We start from the raw sequence: 21,341 nt of genomic DNA, 5'->3' as shown, positions 1-21,341 counted from the left end.
TTGCCCTGGATGACGTTACGCTCACACCCAGCCGGAATGGGTATACCTATGCCCTAACCAGCGTAGACCACTATTCCAGATTCATGGTGGTTGTTCCCGTCAAAGATTTGACCGGCCGTACCGCAGCTAGGGCCTTCCAAGCCTACTTCTGTCGACAGCACGGATACCTCATCTCATGTCCACACCAGGTGGGGCAGAGCCAGGCGGTTGGCCCCACCCACCGAGGAGTTCACAGGCCTGGAGGCGGGAAAGGTGTCAGATGAGTCTTGGAGGTGAAAGTGAGAGGAGTGAACACTTGAGGTGTCTGGGTTGGAGCCCAGGCACTGACAGCAAGGTTGTCAGACGGTGGTGGCCGTCTGCAGGAGTTGGTGGAACTCCGCAGAGCCGTAAGGACCGGGGTCGGGCGTCGGCCCGCCGGTACCGGACCGGGGAACGGAGTGAAGCTAAGCGCACAGGCAGGGCCATCGGACCCCGACCAGGCTTGGAGCCGCCGTCAATAGTCAAATCCGAATGTGACAGGAACCCCCGGGGTTCCCTAACAACCAAGTCCCCATTGAAGGCAACCGTCCACCCAGAGAGGATATACAGCCACCGCCACAGGCTAGAGATCCAAGGGCCAGCACCTGCGGGCAAAACGGGCTCCTACGGCACCTATACACCGGGGAGCGGACTGCCGGTGGGCAACCACAGGAGTCAGAACATTTCTTAAAGGTGCAGGGAAAGACAGCCACCATCAGCCGTCCGGGGAGAGCACAACAACAACACTGCAGCCGGCTGCAGGACCAGACCATCCGGCCGTTTTGGTTTACCTATGACTCTGTCAGTGATTGCCTGAGTGAGTACACCAGTGCCGTCCGGCACCGCGCCGCGCAGTCCCTGCATCCCAGCCATCCGGCCTCCCCGTAACACCACCGGGCCCCGGGATCACCAAACCCCCTACCCACGGAGGGGACAACATCTCAGCTGCACCCTACCATCTCTCCCGGGATCCCCGTTACCAGCAACGGTGGTGCCATCATCACCACGTCCCATGGGTGGCGTCACGAACAATCTCCCTAACCAAACCACCCCTTTTCACTCATGGGTGAGGAGCGCTGCTAGAGTCCCCGGGTCCGGTTCACCGCTCGAGCCACCGAGCAGCAGCAGCAGAAGCCCCGGACCCGAGCGTGGCGAGCGCATCCCCTCCGCCCGCGATACATGTACGAAGTGTACGGAGTGGAGCCATATGTGTACAACGTGTACTGACCAGCGCCGTGTGTTTACAAGGCATACGTAGCGGAGCTGTATGTGTACGAGGCGCACCGAGCGGAGTCGCGTGTGTATGGGGCGTATGGATTGAAGCCGTGTGTGTACTAGGTGTACAGAGCCAGCCATGTAGCAATTCTGTCCAAAATTGAAGTCCCAGTTTCATGGCAAAGTTCAAAATGAAGATTGTTAAGTGATTTACATGATGGCTCCGACTTTATTTCATTTTTGGATCCGAAAATTAGACATAAAATCTCTGACACAAACTTCAAAACTTTACTCCTCCTCAGAGATTCCATCCGGAAATTATTTAATAGAAATCCCCTACCATGTCTAATAGATCCTTTATTCTGTAATCCCAAGGATAGTAAAGCCTGGAGCAGTCAAGCGCTATATCAATAATAATATATATATAATATAGGAGATTATAGCCTAGAGAAAACAAAGCCTTTTTTCGATTGGGAAAAATACCTAAATAAACAATTCCTAGAAGAGGACTGGCAAGATGCTTTGAAATTGTCTCATTCAGCAAGTATTTGCTCATCCCTCTTGGATATACATACCAAACGTTTTACGAGATGGTACTTCTCCCCATTAAGGCTTCACCAAATTAACCATAGCATTTCTCCAACCTGCTGGAGAAACTGTGGTGGTTCTGGAGATCTCTTACATCTTTTTTGGGGTTGCCCAATTCTGAAAGACTTATGGATTGGTGTATCAAATTTGATCAAGCAAATTTCTTGATTAAACATAGTGATCACACCACAATTGGCTCTTCTTTCCCTAGATGCTAAATCAATTGATCCGATTTTTAGACCTATAATAGTGCATATACTTCTTACAATTAAGAATAGTATTGCAGCAAACTGGAGAAATATCCCCCCCCCCCACAATTACCCAAATCATCGAAAAGGTCGTCTTAAGGGCGCTTTACACACAGCGACATCGCTAGCGATGTTGCTGCTTAAAGCACCCGCCCCCGTCGGTTGCACGTCACGAGCAAATCGCTGCCCGTGGCACACAACATCGCTTACACCCGTCACATGGACTTACCTGCCTAGCGACGTCATTGTGGCTGGCGAACCGCTTCCTTTCTAAGGGAGCGGTTAGTGCGGCGTCACAGCAGTGTCACTAAGCGGCCGCCCAATAGAAGCGGAGGGGCGGAGATGAGCGAGCAGAACATCCCGCCCACCTTCTTCCTTCCGCTTTGCCGGTGGCCGCAGGTGCCGTGACGTTCCTCGTTCCTGCGGTGTCACACATAGCGATGTGTGGTGCTGCAGGAACGACGAACAACCTGCGTCCTCCAACAGCAACGATAATCAGGAAAGGAACGACGTGTTAACGATCAACGATTAGGTGAGTAATTTGATCGTTAACGGTCGTTCCTGCGTTTCACACGCAACGACGTCGCTAACAAGGCCGGATGTGCGTCACGAATTTCGTGACCCCAACGACATCTCATTAGCGATGTCGCTGCGTGTGAAGCCCCCTTTACATAGGAATTATGAAAAAAACATGCCATTGTCAACAACCAATATGCTCGATATTACAAAACTTGGTACCCCTGGGATACATTTCAAGCGGGAGCCTCCTGACAGATAACCCTTGTGCCTCAAAAGAGCTCGCCTATGTTCATTATTTATAAATCATATTTTATGATGACAAATGTTACATTTGAAAATGTGTATTATCATTTAACTACTTTTGGTAATTTCAAATAGTTACAGTTTATATGTACATCATTTTAGTTTCTTGTTCACGGATTTGACAAAAGTTAATATTTTGTTCTCCTTTTCCCTCCTTCCTTTCTTATCCTTCCCCTTGATTCCAGTTATCCAAATAAATGAACTCCATTTCCTCTTCCTTATCCCTTCTTTTATCCCCTTCCCCACCTTCCTATTCAATCAATACAACTTGTCAAGATTCTTTTATTATAATTGCATGATATACAGTGTTATATGCATTAATCTATTTGCATTATTTTCTCCCCCCCCCAAATATGTTAAAATTCTTAATAAACATATTTTAAAACAGAGCGGAGCCATGTGTGTACGACATGTACGGAGTGGACCCTCATGTATATTATTGTGTTTCGTCTTGGCACATCCAGTTTTGTCCTTACAGCCCCATGTCTGTGACTTGAGCTTAGTTCCAAGGACACTTATTGTTGGAATATAACGTGATTTTCTCTTTCCTACCATATCTGTGCCTGAATCCTGCAGCCGTTGAGAGCTGATACACATCACTGTCTGTTGGGGTTTTTTTGTGTAAAAAAATTAAAAAAAGAAGGATCAATTAAAAATAACTTAAATTAGGGACAGTTTGCGCAAGGCCCAATATTGCACCTACAGTGCCTTGTGAAAGTATTCGGCTTTCTTGAATTTTTCAACCTTTTCCCACATTTCAAGCTTCAAACATAAAGATAAAAATTTTAATGTTATGGTAAAGAATCAACAAGTTCGATACAATTGTGAAGTTGAACGAAATTTATTGCTTATTTTAAACTTTTTTAAAAAATAAATAATTGAAAAGTGGGGCGTGCAATATTATTCATCCCCTTTAAGTTAATACTTTGTAGCGCCACCTTTTGCTGCGATTACAGCTGCAAGTCGCTTGGGGTATGTGTCTATCAGTTTTGCACATGGAGAGACTGAAATTCTTGCCCATTCTTCCTTTGCAAACAGCTGGAGCTGAGTGAGGTGGGATGGAGAGCGTTTGTGAACAGTTTTCAGCTCTTTCCACAGATTCTCGATTGGATTCAGGTCTGAACTGTGACTTGGCCATTCTAACACCTGGATACCTTTATTTGTGAACCATTCCATTGTAGATTTTGCTTTATGTTTGGGATCATTGTCTTGTTGGAAGAAAAATCTCCGTTCCAGTCTAAGGTCTTTTCCAGACTCCAAGAGGTTTTCTTCAAGATTGGTCCTGTATTTGGCTCCATCCTTCTTCCCATCAATTTTAACCATCTTCCCTGTCCCTGCTGAAGAAAAGCAGGCCCAAACCATGATGCTGCCACCACCATGTTTGACAGTGGGGATGGTGTGTTCAGGGTGATGAGCTGTGCTGCTTTTACGCCAAACATATTGTTTGGCATTGTATCCAAATAGATCGATTTTGCTTTCATCTGACCAGAGCAGCTTCTTCCACATGTTTGGTGTGTCTCTCAAGTGGCTTGTGGCATACTTTAAATGACACTTTTTATGGATATCTTTGAGAAATGGCTTTCTCCTTGTCACTCTTTCATAAAGGCCAGATTTGTGCAGTGTACGACTTATTGTTGTCCTATGGACAGACTCTCCCACCTCAGCTGTAGATCTCTGCAGTTCATTCAGAGTGATCATGGGCCCCTTGGTTGCATCTCTGATCAGTCTTCTCTTTGTTTGAGATGAAAGTTTGGATGGACGTCCGGGTCTTGGTAGATTTGCAGTGGTATGATACTCCTTCCATTTCAATATGATCGCTTGGACAGTGCTCCTTGAGATGTTTAAAGTTTTGGAAATCTTTTTGTAACCAAATCTGGCTTTAAACATCTATACAACAGTATCATGGACCTGCCTGTTGTGTTCCTTGGTCTTCATGATGCTATCTGCGCTTTAAACAGAACACTGAGGCTATCACAGAGCAGGTGCATTTATACGGTGACTTCATTACACACAGGTGGCATATATTTATCATAATCAGTCATTTTGGACAACATTGCATCATTCAGAGATCCTCAATGAACTTTTGGAGTGAGTTTGCTGCACTGAAAGTAAAGGGGACGAATAATATTGCACGCCCCACTTTTCAGTTATTTATTTTTTTAAAAAGTTTAAAATAAGCAATAAATTTCGTTCAACTTCACAATTGTGACCCACTTGTTGTTGATTCTTCACCATAACATTAACATTTTTCTCTTTATGTTTGAAGCCTGAAAAGTGGGGAAAGTTTGCCAAATTCAAGGGAGACGAATATTTTCACAAGGCACTGTATTATAATTCACCCATAGGACTTCATATATTATACTGCACCACATAGTCCTCCATGTTCTATAATGCACCCCCATAGTCAATGTATAAGGTAGGCTCCATAGTTCTCCATGTATTATAATGTAGCCCCCATAGTCCTATATGTATTATAACGCAACCCCATAAAACGTCATATTGCATTATGCAGCCCCATACTCCTCCATGTATAATGCACCCCTATATTCCATGTATAAAGTGTCCTCCATGTTGTATAATGCATCCCCATGCAAATCTGGGTTCTGCCATAGTCACCAATACTCCGCAGGACCATTAACCTTCAGAAGAAGTTTGCCCCTATCCCATACCTTAAAAATCATGGCTAACGTTGGATGTTGCAGTGCTGCCATTCCACCTCCAACAGAATTAATGGGTATTTCAAATCCGAGCCCTCTCTCACCAGTTAAAAACTTACATCATCTGCCCCCTCCTTTCCCCAACCCCTAAAGTGCTGCATCTGGGAAGCAATAAAATACAAATATGGGTTTGGTACTACCAGCCCCCCTCCCCCTCTTCTTTCCCTCTCTGTAGTACCTCCAATCGAATCCTAGTATGCTTTTTCTTCCATACAAGTTCCCTGAATAAAGTGTCAATCTTGGTAATAAAAAGTCCATATTGATCCACAGCATTATGTATATATGTATTATGGAGCATTATGTATAAGGTGTAACATCACCATTTTAATTAAGTTAGTTCTGCCAATGTTTGATAGTGGAAGTCGACATCAGGTATAAACCTTTGATCTAAATTGCGCCAACAGGGGGTCAAGATTGAGAGCCCGGAATTCTCATGGATTTGGGCTTACCTTTACCTCCAAATATTTGAACTCCCGAACTATGGGGACTGGTACTTGCAAGTCAGAGAAACCCACCAGAATAGGGTCCACCAGCATCAGGGCCGATTTAGTCCAATTAATCTTTAGGCCCGATCTCCGCCCAAATTCCCGAATGATATCTATATGCGGCAAGATTGAGTAGTGCACCCTATCCAAATGTATAAGCAGGTCATCAGCATACAGAGATATTTTCTGTTCTATTGTTCCACATTTAAATGCCTCTTTTCAGTGGGAAAGGCCCAGAGACCCGGCCATTCACCCTAACCCTCGCCACTGGTGAGCCATATAGCAGTCTAACCCAATTCATAAATCTATCCTATTTTCCCAAGGACTGTCCACAAGAATCTCCACACTAGGCTGTCAAATGCCTTAGCGGCATCTAATGCCAAAATTGCCCCCTCCCCCGGATTCGTAGAGCTTAGTTAAAATCCCAAATACAGTCTCCTAAGATTCAAGGATGTAGGCCTCCTTGGAATAAACAGCATAAAAACAACCTCCACTCAAAAATATTATGTATTGCAAAGTGTGCACAGTACCAACATTCCAAGCTGTACTATTGAAAAAAATGAGATTTTTGGCAAAAAATTGCAATTTTTCGAGCCACCCCGCCAACGTCACGGCAAATCTCCTGGGGCAGTCCTAACACTAAAATCTTTTTATTTAAAGTGTGCCATGTGGCCTCACATATGCAAAATTAGGACTGCACAGCACGTACCTTGTGCTTTTCAGTCACCGTCTCCATGACTGATTCATGGTTGTGGGCGGGACAGGCCCGAGCACATGCTGCTTAGAATAAATAGCCAGTGGACGGGGTTGCATGGCATTTTTCAATAGTACAGCTTGGAATGTTGGTACTGTGCACACTTTGCAATACATAATATTTTTGAGTGGAGGTTGTTTTTATGCTGTTTTTTCTTGTTATATAGGGTCCCAGTTGGTTCTCATCTTGCAGTGCACCTCATGTTTATTTTTCCATCTGTCCTGATTTTTGGCGGTTGGTGGCTGTTCACACTTGCCATGCAACCCCGTCCACTGGCTATTTATTCTAAGCAGCATGTGCTCGGGCCTGTCCCGCCCACAACCATGAATCAGTCATGGAGACGGTGACTGAAAAGCACAAGGTACGTGCTGTGCAGTCCTAATTTTGCATATGTGAGGCCACATGGCACACTTTAAATAAAAAGATTTTAGTGTTAGGACTGCCCCAGGAGATTTGCCGTGACGTTGGCGGGGTGGCTCGAAAAATTGCAATTTTTTGCCAAAAATCTCATTTTTTCAATAGTACAGCTTGGAATGTTGGTACTGTGCACACTTTGCAATACATAATATTTTTGAGTGGAGGTTGTTTTTATGCTGTTTTTTCTTGTTATATAGGGTCCCAGTTGGTTCTCATCTTGCAGTGCACCTCATGTTTATTTTTCCATCTGTCCTGATTTTTGGCGGTTGGTGGCTGTTCACACTTGCCATGCAACCCCGTCCACTGGCTATTTATTCTAAGCAGCATGTGCTCGGGCCTGTCCCGCCCACAACCATGAATCAGTCATGGAGACGGTGACTGAAAAGCACAAGGTACGTGCTGTGCAGTCCTAATTTTGCATATGTGAGGCCACATGGCACACTTTAAATAAAAAGATTTTAGTGTTAGGACTGCCCCAGGAGATTTGCCGTGACGTTGGCGGGGTGGCTCGAAAAATTGCAATTTTTTGCCAAAAATCTCATTTTTTCAATAGTACAGCTTGGAATGTTGGTACTGTGCACACTTTGCAATACATAATATTTTTGAGTGGAGGTTGTTTTTATGCTGTTTTTTCTTGTTATATAGGGTCCCAGTTGGTTCTCATCTTGCAGTGCACCTCATGTTTATTTTTCCATCTGTCCTGATTTTTGGCGGTTGGTGGCTGTTCACACTTGCCATGCAACCCCGTCCACTGGCTATTTATTCTAAGCAGCATGTGCTCGGGCCTGTCCCGCCCACAACCATGAATCAGTCATGGAGACGGTGACTGAAAAGCACAAGGTACGTGCTGTGCAGTCCTAATTTTGCATATGTGAGGCCACATGGCACACTTTAAATAAAAAGATTTTAGTGTTAGGACTGCCCCAGGAGATTTGCCGTGACGTTGGCGGGGTGGCTCGAAAAATTGCAATTTTTTGCCAAAAATCTCATTTTTTCAATAGTACAGCTTGGAATGTTGGTACTGTGCACACTTTGCAATACATAATATTTTTGAGTGGAGGTTGTTTTTCTCCTTGGAATAAAACCTGTTTGGTCAATATTCACGATGGATGAAACAACTCGGGACATTCTGTTGGCGAGTACCTTGGCTAATAATGTAACATCCCTTGATAAAAAGAGAGATCGGGCAGTACGAATATGGTAGTTCGGGATCTTTCCCGGGCTTTAAAATTAGGACAATTAGGGCTTCCTTCATGGAAGATGGTAAAACCTTTTGCCTCCACCTCCTCAAATACTTTGAGCAATTTGAGTTATAGAGGAGCATACGTTTTAAAAAAACTGCTCAGCCAGGTCGTCCATTCCCGCAGCCTTTTCATTTTGTGTCTGGCCAAGCGCCTTTTCCAACTCCTCCAACAGAATATCCCAATCCAGCAGATCCCTATCCTCCTTGGATAATTTGGGAAGAGTGAGCACATCTAAATACTGCGTAATCTCATCCACCAGTCTGAAGTATGCAAACAATAGTAAAATGCACGCATTTCCTCAACTATACCTTCACTATCCACCATACTACCAGTGCTCATTATCAATCTGTTAATATAGGAAGAGCTATCCTCTGCCTTAATGACTGTAGCTAGATGTCCCACTCCTTCCCCCTCTATAAAGAATTTCTGTTTGAGGAAGTAACATTGATTAGTTGCCACAAACACAAGATGTTCCCTCATTGACGCTTGCACCCTCTCCAGAAGTTTGGTGTTTTCCTCCTCTATCGGATTCAATATCACCGCCGCTTCTGCATCAGTCACTTCCTGAGTTAAATATTGGGTGTGGCATCTTACGGTACACATCTCCCTGATATAGAGGCCCCTTACAACAACTTTCATAGAATCCCATACTGTGTGACCTCACTCAGGTTGAAGAATTCTATGATGTTTGCATTCATAGATCCCCCTATAAGCTGAATTCAGAAGGGATTAAGCCTCCAGACAGGTCTAAGCGGAGTAAGAGGGTTTCCCCATCAAATTTTAAAGTGTAGTGGTGAATGATCAGCTACACGTCTGGGCAAATAAGTATCCATCTGTATGTATGGGGTCAGAAGTGAGTTAGGAAAAGCCAGGTCTACGCGTCAGATAATGCGGTGTGAACTAGAATTGCTTGGTTGTAGAATTTTTGTAAGCCAGAGATCTACCATACCTATCTCCTTCAATGTCCTAGCAAAGGAAATTGGGGCCGCATCTTCTGGTATATTACCCAAGTGGAGCTTGTATAAATGGGGATGTAGATAGGTGTTGAAGTCCCCTATCAAAAGGGTTGGCGCAGCGTGCAGGGAGTCAAGAACAGAGAGTATTCTTTTAATTGGCTCCGCCAAGTAGGGCAGGGGAATATATACTGCCACTAGGATGATTTGTACATTATATATTGTGCAAAATATACAAACAAATCTACCCCGTGGATCAATTACTGATTTGGTACAGGAGAATGGAATAGACTTGTGCACCAATATACTCACACCCCGTGCATGGGTCGAATACGTGGAATGATATTCGTGCACAATCCACATTTTTCTCAGCCAGTGAATATTATCTTTCACTATATGGGTCTCAGACACACACAATATAGATGGAAGAAACTGCTGTAAATGGGTAAAAATGGCACATCTCTAATTTGCATCCCCTGAGCCCTCTAACAATCCATGCCACAATGCTTATCAGTGTCGCCATAAATGTGGACTATGAAATGGACCGAGGCGATATCGCTGTCCACAGGGGCAGAGAGGTGGGTTCTGCCATTGCATATAATTAGTTGACAGAACATGTATGGATTGTACTGTATCAAACGTAATAGGTGCATAGGACAGAAGATAGAAAAATAAGAAACCGAGAAGAACACAATACCATACAACATTATACAGCATATTATCCTCCCAACTTGCAGAGGACCGGGGCTGAACAAACATCAGCCCAAGGCATAAACAGGTAGAGGAAGGCCTACAGTACATCTCTTCAAGGATGTCGGCCAAAAAACAATTACCCCCGCCCAGGATCCTCAATAGAGCATAAAACAATGTTCGTACTAGCATAGCGTCCCAGAGTGACACCTGGTGGAAAAAAGGAAAGGAAAAAAAAAGGGGGATTGGGGCCGCTCAGGTATTGCTCTTCTGCAAAGATCTCTCATTAAGATCCAGCCAGGATAATGCACCTTCCACAGTGTCGAAGAAGTGAGTATGTCCATTGACAGCAATGCGGACCTTGGCTGAATACATCATCGAATATGGCACTTGCAGGCTTCGTAAACTTTTTTTGAACATCAATGAATTGTGCCCTTTTGCGTTGCACCTCCATGGAGAAATCCGGGAAAATCGAGACCCTGCTCCCAATAATTGCAAGATCTTTAATGTCCCTAGTTCTCCACAAGATAGAATCCCTGTCCTTAAAGTGCAAGAGCTTAAGCAGGACAGGTCGTGGCGGTGCTCCTGGCAGGGGTGGGCGAGCGGGCATTCTGTGCACCATTTCAATAGTAAAGAAGGGGAAAACTCCTCCTTTCCTATAGTGTCCATCAGCTATCTTTCAAAAAAAATGTCAGGGGGTCGCTACCCTCCATCTTCTCTGGGACACCCACCATCCGCAGGTTGCTCCTGCGAGAACGGTTTTCCAGATTATCCACTTTAATTAATAACATGGCGACATACTGTGTGGCTTTTGCTAGGTCTTGTGTTATTGGTGGCAGCTTGTCTTCTGCTGTGCTCCTGGAGATAGAAGCCGCTCCCCAAACACTCCTAGCAAAGTACTCTAGTTTACTTGCCACCTCCAATGCTCTGCTGTGGGGGTTCCCTGCGCCATCTTTGGAGCTGCAGTCGCAGTCCTGCGTGGTCTTCTCCCCTTTCTTAGTGCGGGTCATGCCCTTGTCGAGGATCAGCGCTCTCCTGGGTGATATTGCAGTCCACAAGGGTCGGTGCAACCGCAGAAACAGCTGACAAATTCAGATAATAGCAGGATACAAAGCAGGAGCTCTCCCTCAGCGCGTCTGCCCTTTCCCTGAGCACAAAATCGAATTCACGGAGAACGTCTGGTGAGCTTTCTGGACTTTATAAAGTGCCTCTATCCAAATATGTGGAAAATTATCCTCTTCCTATTATGTGTAAATGGGAAAGGGACATTGGGCCGTTACTGACGATCAATAGATGAGGATCCTTGAAAGGGTCAGATCTATATCCCTAGTGGACATTGTAGACTGTCAGATCTATAAATCATCCATAGGAGATATATGACCCTTTGTTAGAATTATCTAATTGAAAAAATAAAAGATACTTCTTCCCACCATTTTTGTGCTCTCAAAGCTGAATATGGATTTTAAAAAAAGTATCTAAAATCATAGAAAATGTAACCCGGGACCTCATGTGAGAAGTAAACAGCTGAGGAAATGAAGGAAAAGGATGAGGAGATCATATTGTCTATAAAAATAAAATAAAGGAAACCTCATATGTTTAAGTGCCGGATCCTGATTTATTTTTCCTTAAATTGTTAGGTCAGGTCTTATTTTTGGAAAAATTAACAACCAGTTAGAGCTTCGTTCTGTGTTCAAGTCCTGTGTTGTGCCTACTGAGCATGCTCAGGCTGATAGTCTGATTTCCAAGGCTAAAGGTACCGTCACACAACGAGATCGTTAGCGAGATCGCAGCTGAGTTACGGTTTCTGTGATGCAGTAGCGATCCCGTTAGCGATCTCGTTATGTGTGACACCTACCAGCGATCAGGCCCCTGCTGTGAGATCTCTAGTCGTTGCTGAATGGTCCAGGCCATTTTCTTCAAAGGTGATGTCCTGCTGGGCAGGACACATCGCGGTGTTTGACATTGTGTGACAGGGTCACAGTGACTGCTGAGATCGTTATACAGGTCGCTACTGCGAACTGTATCGTTCCTGCATCGTTGGTAAGGTCTGACTGTGTGACATCTCACCAGCGACTTACCAGCGATCCCTATCTAGTCGCATCGTTTTCGGGATCGCTGGTAAGTCGTTGTGTGTGACTGGGCCTTTAGTCAGTTGTTCAGGCTACTGGTATGGTCTTTGGGGCAGTGCTGCCATTCTGTCATCAGTGACATGGCGGTTCCAGATAGGTCGCTGGTGACATCACTGATGATGTGGCACTCTGCTATTGGCCCCTGGAGGCGCCATTGTGGCTCACCCCAGGTTTGGGGCGTACCCTAGGTGATAAAAGGGCGTGGAGACTGCATGGAGGTGCACAGACTTCACATATGCTCTGAGCACACGCATATGCTCATGTTTAGAGCCCATTGCAGCTATAGCCTTTGTGTAGGAGCGGTAGGCAGGGCTAGGCGATCGGTGCTTGTCGTGCCAAGACACCCTCAGCTCAGCACACATAGCGTCAGCTTTCCCGCTCCTGTCCTACCATTCAGTCCTGCTTGGGCAGCCCAGTGGAGTTAACTGGGCTGTGGCACCGACTGTCCCGGTGTACCCTCTACACACGTACGGACAGTGAGCCCCAGGACCCTTGTGGTACTAACAGGGGAGTTGGTGTGTGGGCTCTGGGGTATGAAAAGGGTGCACAATAGTCCTGGTCCAAGTGATGCCTAACTTGAATCAGGTTCATATTACTTCAGAGCCACCCAGCTCTGTATTATCCGCCTGACCTACGGGTCGCCAACAACTCCTTTACCATCTGGGAGCACGGTGGACCCCGACTGGCGATTAGAATATACACCACTTTATCCTAATCCGCCAGTCCCCCATAACAGATATAGTCAAAGATGGATAACAAAACCGACCCAGAGTATACTTAGTGTCAGATTATGTTGGAGGACACCAACATTATGTTAGTAATAGGCTTTAAAGAGAACCTGTCATCAGGATTTTATTCCCCAAACTAATGACCTGTATATAAAGACTCTTTCATGCTGATACAATCCGGATATTTCTTGTAGAAATTAATTTTTGCTCTTTTAGAGAAATGCATAGTTGAAACTGTGAGAATAAGTTACATGAACGAATTAACAGTGCAGTGGGCCGATGCTGCACTTACAGTTCTCCTGCAGGAAAAGACAGAAAAACCAGGAGAACTGTAAGTGCAGCGCTTGCCCACTGCAATGCTAATGCATTATCATAAAGTTTCAACTATGGATTTCTCTATAACAGAAAAGTCAATTTCTACTATAAAGATAAGTAGTTAATCAGCATTTAAATCTCTTTATATACAGGTCATTAGTTAGGGATATAAAATCCTGATGACACGTTCTCTTAAAAGTACAAATTTTTGGATATCAGGGGACAATTTAGTAAGTATTTAAAATCAAAGTCCCCTTAGAACATATAATATGTGTATTGGGGAATAGAGAAGGATGATGATGAGAAGACTACTAAACTTAGCAGAAAGTGAATATAAAAACTAGATCACATCAGATGTTCCCACAAAGAAGGAATGGATCGGAGATGGAAATAGTAATTCATTATATGATTATGTTTATTATTGTAGTATAGAGAAGTTACAGACATTGTTCAGACATGGAGATTGTGCACTGAAAGTAACTGTAATGAATGGCAGATCGCTGAGATTGGGAGTTAGGAAGAAGAGGGAGGAGGAACGTTGGGTATTTAATGGGGGGGAAGGGTTGCAATACTCTTCTCCATTTAGTGAATATATAAATACAGTATATAACAATGTGAAATGATGAATGCACATGGAATATTGCTTTTTATTTGATGTTTCAAAACAGACGTCTATTAGTAACTGTATATATTATAATTGTAATGTAAATTCTAATGTGCTTTCCCTTTCTTGTTTACTTACTTGCCTTTACTTTGTCTGTCTCTTGTGTTTTCTTGTTCAGTTTGTCAAATATATAGTTTCTCCCCATGTGAATTTTTCTTTGTGGTCAATAAATTACAATTTAAAAGGACAACCTTTCTAAACTTCTACGTATGATAATGGCTTCTACCCATGAGTTTTCAGATGTTCAAAAAGATTCCATCTACGTTTAAAACATTTCCCACATTCTGAACATGAATATGGCTTCTCCCCTGTGTGGGTTCTCTGATGTGAAACAAAATGTGACTTCTGTGAAAAACATTTTCCACAATCTGAACATGAAAATGGCTTCTCCCCTGTGTGAAGTCTCTGGTGTCTAACAAGAGGTGATTTATTTGTAAAACATTTCCCACATTCTGAACATGAAAAAGGCTTCTCCCCTGTGTGAATTCTCTGATGTGCAGTAAGATTTGAAGTATGTGTAAAAGATTTCCCACACTCTGAACATGAAAAAGGTTTCTCTCCTGTGTGAGTTCTCTGATGTGCAACAAGAGCTGATATATCTGCAAAACCTCTCGCACATTCTGAACATGAAAAAGGCTTCTCCCCTGTGTGAAGTCTCTGATGTCTAACAAAAGGTGATTTACTTGCAAAACATTTCCCACATGTTGAACATGAAAAAGGCTTCGCCTTTGTGTGAAATTTCTGGTGTTCAACAAAAACTGACTTATCTCTAAAACATTTCTCACATTCTGAACATGAATATGGCTTCTCCCCTGTGTGAGTTTTCTGGTGATTAACAAGATTTGATTTCTGGTTAAAAAGTTTCCCACATTCTGAACATGAATATGGCTTCTCCCCTGTGTGCGGTATCTGGTAACTAACAGACTCTGAAGAAAATCTTTTCTCCTCTGTGTGAATTATTTGTGACGGATTTCCTTCATATTCTGAAGATGAAAATTGCTTCTTTACTGTAAGAGCACTTCGATTTTTAATGCCGCTTTTGTGACATTTATTTTTCTTAATAGTCTCTGAAGAATCAGAAGGTAAGACCTCTTTAAAAGAATCAGATGAAAGATCTTTGCTGTGAAGGGATGATGATATATCTGGAATAGTGGCATTCACTTGAATTATATCTTGTGTGATATGAAGGGCATCTGATGTAAAAATTGAAGAGGTCAACTGTTCCTCTGATGTCCTGGTACAGTCATCTAGCAATAAAAATTATTTTTAATAATACAGAAATATGTAAGGATATAATTTCTAAAAAAGCTAAAGAAATTGCAAGTCATCTAGCAAAATATGATTATTTACTGAAACAAAATCCGCTAAGGACTGGAGATCACATTGGAAGAAGGTAAAGAACCTGCAAGCTGCTGTACTGACCGCCTGCTCCTATACCAGCTGGTATGACATTGAAAAGGATAACATGGAGGTGAAAACAAGGTGGCATTACGCGTTTCGGGGCTAGACTATCCCCTTCCCCAGGTGAATGAATTAAACAAATCAATGGCCGACCATATATAGCCCAGCATAACAAAAAACGTGATCCCCTTTGAAAATAAACCCCATGTGATATGCTGCGTATTGAAGCCCAAAAGGAAAAAGGGGGTAAATGACATCCACCAACAATCCAGTAGGGAAATTATGGATTTTGGATGGAGTTGTATACTTAGATTTTCACTAGTTTGAAAATCCAAAAAGATTCCCTATTGACCAAACAATAGGGAATTGTTTGGTCAATAGGGAATTTAAACAAAAGCAGCAAGGACGGGGTACAAAAGTATTAAAATTTAACCTTTAATGAATCCTATTAAAACGGAAGCAGGTATAGCCTTCCTCCACATTAGTTATCTTAAAACCAACACACAAAAAATCCCCTTTAGCATGTATAGGGGTACCATCAAGCCCAGGACAGCGCCTGTACAGATAACAACAGTAGGTAAGCTGACCCGTGCCAAAACATATACCGGGACAGCTCACCCCTTTGGGCCTTGGACCACCACGGTATCAAAAAAGGTCCAGGAACCCTTAATTACAGATAGAGGAGGATGGAACGATCTCACCACATCAGACGGCGATCCAACCCCTATCAAAGATCCTCATATCCTCCTGGGCGTCCCGGTGGTCCTATTTCAGTGGACTTAGCACCTGGTCCCCTTAAGGAGATAGAGGTCCTGATGTCCTTGTTCTCCCAACGCGTTTCATATACAAAGATAATCGTCAGGGGAGTATCGAGAGTCAGTCCTTATAACAGAAGGACAGGACAGGACATGCTGTGAAACAAATACACAAAATCAGATACCTATATCATATAGCAGACTCACCATGCGAACTGATAGGAAAAAAGTACTGGCAGGGTCTTACCGGACGGCAAACAGCGGGGCTCCTATAAGCTGCGCACCGCTGCATTGCGTCCGCCATCTTTTTAAACCCTGCTCGGCTGCCCACGTGTGACGCCGCATCAGTGCCGACCCTCCCACACTTCCGGGTCGCACTGTGGAACGCAGGCCTGGACCGCAAACGTCACACAACCAGTGACGTAGCCGGCGCATGCGCAGAACCCGCCGCCAGAAAAAGGCAGCGAGCATTGTCAACGGCGTCACGCCCCCTCATATTGAACGAATTCATTTCACTGGGCGGGCAGGGAAACATAGCACCAGCGGCTAACTGGCTCATACGGCCAGAGGGTGAGGAAGCCACATAAACCCCTCAAACCCATACCAGATGTATGACTAGAAAACTGGCTCACAGACCAAAAACAGTATCGCTTTAAGCAAAAGGAGGAAAATAAAAACATAGAAAAAAATCCCCATACAGCATAAGGAGGTAGAGAAAAGGTCACTTGAAAAACAGGCCTAGTGGGACATGGACTAGACTAGGTCTTTGGGGACAGGCTTAGTAAGGTCAGAAAGGTGAAACATAAGATCTACCTACACCTCCACCACTACAACTATCTAAAGAATGCAGGCCCTACCTATCAGCGGAGGTCGGCACCCTAAGATATACGGTGAGAGGCGCCCCCGCTCGTCCGACGGCTAGCCCTCCTATCTAATATCTGCCTATTCTCACAAAAAGGGTGCAAAGGACAGGATTTCATTAAGACCAGATGGGGTAACCGTTCTTAGCCTGAAGATCCACTCAGCCTCACGCTGAAGGATCCTCTTGTTCCAGTCCCCACCTCGCTTAGGAGGAAAAATCATGTCAATACCCTGAAAGGAAATCCACCCAGGGTCACCATTATGCATTGTGTTGACATGCTTCGCTAGGGGGGTATCATTCTTCAACCTGAGATCCCTCAGGTGCTCCCCCACCCTCCTCCTCAGCTCCCTCTTGGTCTTTCCTACATACTCAAGACCGCAACGGCAAGTCACCTTATATATGACACCTTTAGTACGGCAATTAATAAAGTGTCGGATCTCATATTCTCTTCCTGTGACATTACTGGAAAATTTCTTTCCTGTTTTTAATGCGTTACAGGCCACACAACCACTACAACGGAAGCACCCTTTGGTGTTACTCCTAAGCCATCCGCTGCCAGATTCCCTGTTGTCAGTAAAGTGGCTGTGTACCAGTCGGTCTTGTAGGGACCTGGCCTTCCTGTAGGTAATACATGGTTTATTAGAAATGAATGTACCGATGTCCTCATCCATCATTAGGATAGGCCAATGTTTTTCAAGTACCTTCCTCACCTCCTTAGCCCCGTTGTTAAAGGTAGTGATAAACCTGATCACCTCATTGGTCTTGACATTTTCTTTTTCTTTTTTTGGTGGATACAGTAGATTAGTTCTCTCTACTCGATCAGTCACCCTACGAGCCTCACTGATGACCTTACGTGGATATCCCCTTTCTAAAAAACGGGCCTCAAGATCGTTAGACTGCACGGCACAACTCCCCTCACTAGAGCAATTTCTCCTAATTCTAGAAAACTGTCCTCGAGGAATACCCTTCTGTAATGCCAGAGGGTGCCCACTCTCCCACCTTAATAGCGAATTGGTCGCTGTAGGTTTACGGTAGGTGCTTGTGGCCATACCCCCCTCTGCAGTTTTTTCCACCAGGACGTCCAGAAAAGGAAGACTAGAAAGATTGCTCTCATATGTAAAACGGAGGCCAGGGCTACTATTATTCAACTCTGCAACAAAAGCAGAGAGTTCAGATTCAGTGCCCTTCCATAAGAGGAACACATCGTCAATGAACCTGCTCCACAGAACGATCTTGTCCGTGGGTAACACTGACTCATCCCCGAATACAACAGTCTCCTCCCACCAGCCCAGGAGCAAATTTGCGTACGAAGGCGCACAAGGGCTGCCCATCGCAGTGCCCCTGAGCTGGTGGTAGAGCCGGTCCCCAAAAAGGAAGATGTTGTACGTCAGACAGAATTCCAAGATCTGCAATAGAAAAGATACCTTGTACCCCGTCCTTGCTGCTTTTGTTTAAATTCACTAGTGTGGTACATTACCAGTAGCTATATAATTGATTGGTATGGCCGGTTTCCTGGCATCAGGAATTGACACAAATAATTGGTTCTCTGAGGCGAAGGAGGTGTTCTCTGAAAGAGAGCTTGTTCAGAAAAAATATACCCCCACCCTCAATAGTGCTTTTAGCGATTTAACAAAGGTTTATAAAGAACGAACCACCTCCTGGTGGGAAGTCCAGTCCCTTGAGGTATATCTGAAAGATAAAATTGTACCCCGCTATTTGCGGATTTCATTAACGCCGGGATATAGATATAGAGGAACTGAGTTGGCATCTAGATGGGAGAAGGAGGTCACTGACTGTTCTTTAAAACTTATGACCTTTTTGTTGGACGAAGAACGTAAGCGGCTGGCGGGCCTTGAGGTCACTCTTAAGGAGCAAATTGACATCACTAAGAGATTTTCTGCGGAGGGCGAGCTTACTGCTAAAGAAACCATTCTGCAGAACACTATAGAGAAATTTCAATACCACCTCAAAGAGAAAAAACACCGCTTTTACGTACGAGATCTCCAAGATTTTAGAGACAATAAGGCATATAGTTTTTTTCTGTCCAGACCTCCTAGGCCCAACGAGATCGACAGCACCTCTACAGACACTGAGGCGTCTGATATCGAGGGGCGTGGTGGAGCACCGAAAGGTAGAGGTAGGAATAAAGGGAAAAATAGAGGTAACAATCGTTTTTTAGAACAAACAGGTTACGCTCTACGGAACAGACAGAAGCCTGCAAGCACCCCCCTCCCTCCAGTCCAACTCAGGTAATTAATCTTTCAAAAAGGGAACTGACAAGTGGTGAATTGTCGGTCTTGAACAAAGGCCTTACCTTTGTGCCCACCTCTGATTTCAACACGTTCGAAGGGGTAAAGGATCTTAATCTTTTCGTTCGAAAATTAAGGTGGAAAAAACACTTTGTTAGGGAAGATAAAAAGCAGTGTTTGGAATTGGGTATTCCGGGTGACATTTTGGAGGATGTGAGGTTACTGTTTAACATTGGGGAGACTGACCCTAACCTCAGCGGCTTGGGACCTTTTACGGACCTTAAGCTAGGTAGTGAGAGAATGCCCCCGGTTGGTAGTGACGTAGGCTCCATTGACATTTTTCTTAATCTAGTAACCAAGGATCTTGAACAACTTAATATGGCACATTCCTGTAAATTCAACCTTACGAAACAGGAGATGGCAGGCCTGCTATCCCTTGAAAAATCTCCTGATCTGATAATAAAGAAATCAGATAAAGGGGGGAATGTTGTTGTGATGGATACCGATGGTTACAGGAGGATGTGTTTTGACATCCTTAATGACAGGAGGAGTTATGGCAGGCTCATGGTTAATCCTGTTGAGTCATTCACCAATGAACTGAAGAACATTTTGGTGACTGCTAAAGAGAATGGCCTGATTGACAAAAGGGAGTTTGAGTTTCTTTTTCCAAGTTTCCCGGTCACCCCCACCTTTTATTGTCTACCAAAGGTGCACAAGGGGTTGGATCCACTTAAGGGTAGACCGATTGTGTCTGGTGTGGGTAGTTTGACCCAGAACCTAGGAATTTATATCGAAAGGCTCCTGAGGCCTTATGTCGTCTCTTTAAACTCTTACCTTAGAGACACCACTGATTTACTCAGAAAACTTGAAGGTGTCTCGGTGGATGATGATGTCATACTAGCGAGTATTGATGTGGAGTCATTATACTCGTCTATCGAACATGAGGCAGGTCTGAAGGCTGTACGGTACTTCCTCAACAGTAGAGGGAGACAATTTGAGGAACACAACTCTTTTCTATTGCAGATCTTGGAATTCTGTCTGACGCACAACATCTTCCTTTTTGGGGACCGGCTCTACCACCAGCTCAGGGGCACTGCGATGGGCAGCCCTTGTGCGCCTTCGTACGCAAATTTGCTCCTGGGCTGGTGGGAGGAGACTGTTGTATTCGGGGATGAGTCAGTGTTACCCACGGACAAGATCGTTCTGTGGAGCAGGTTCATTGACGATGTGTTCCTCTTATGGAAGGGCACTGAATCTGAACTCTCTGCTTTTGTTGCAGAGTTGAATAATAGTAGCCCTGGCCTCCGTTTTACATATGAGAGCAATCTTTCTAGTCTTCCTTTTCTGGACGTCCTGGTGGAAAAAACTGCAGAGGGGGGTATGGCCACAAGCACCTACCGTAAACCTACAGCGACCAATTCGCTATTAAGGTGGGAGAGTGGGCACCCTCTGGCATTAAAGAAGGGTATTCCTCGAGGACAGTTTTCTAGAATTAAGAGAAATTGCTCTAGTGAGGGGAGTTGTGCCGTGCAGTCTAACGATCTTGAGGCCCGTTTTTTAGAAAGGGGATATCCACGTAAGGTCAGTGAGGCTCGTAGGGTGACTGATCGAGTAGAGAGAACTAATCTACTGTATCCACCAAAAAAAGAAAAAGAAAATGTCAAGACCAATGAGGTGATCAGGTTTATCACTACCTTTAACAACGGGGCTAAGGAGGTGAGGAAGGTACTTGAAAAACATTGGCCTATCCTAATGATGGATGAGGACATCGGTACATTCATTTCTAATAAACCATGTATTACCTACAGGAAGGCCAGGTCCCTACAAGACCGACTGGTACACAGCCACTTTACTGACAACAGGGAATCTGGCAGCGGATGGCTTAGGAGTAACACCAAAGGGTGCTTCCGTTGTAGTGGTTGTGTGGCCTGTAACGCATTAAAAACAGGAAAGAAATTTTCCAGTAATGTCACAGGAAGAGAATATGAGATCCGACACTTTATTAATTGCCGTACTAAAGGTGTCATATATAAGGTGACTTGCCGTTGCGGTCTTGAGTATGTAGGAAAGACCAAGAGGGAGCTGAG

The 21,341-nt window shown here is 44.3% G+C and overlaps 1 protein-coding gene across 1 annotated transcript in view; it reads right to left on the bottom strand.

Moving 5' to 3' along the window:
* LOC142313006 (uncharacterized) overlaps positions 1–21,341 on the bottom strand; it is a gene marked incomplete at its 5' end in the record, with an annotated part of 87,261 nt that overhangs the window by 31,659 nt on the left and 34,261 nt on the right. Inside the window, one exon of the mRNA XM_075351992.1 lies at positions 14,251–15,234. Coding sequence (XP_075208107.1) covers positions 14,251–15,234 — 984 coding nt within the window. The remainder of the gene's footprint in view (positions 1–14,250; positions 15,235–21,341) is intronic.

Source organism: Anomaloglossus baeobatrachus, chromosome 5, assembly GCF_048569485.1.
Source record: "Anomaloglossus baeobatrachus isolate aAnoBae1 chromosome 5, aAnoBae1.hap1, whole genome shotgun sequence".
Lineage (NCBI taxonomy): Eukaryota > Metazoa > Chordata > Amphibia > Anura > Aromobatidae > Anomaloglossus > Anomaloglossus baeobatrachus.
This window is presented reverse-complemented; position numbering and strand designations above follow the sequence as displayed.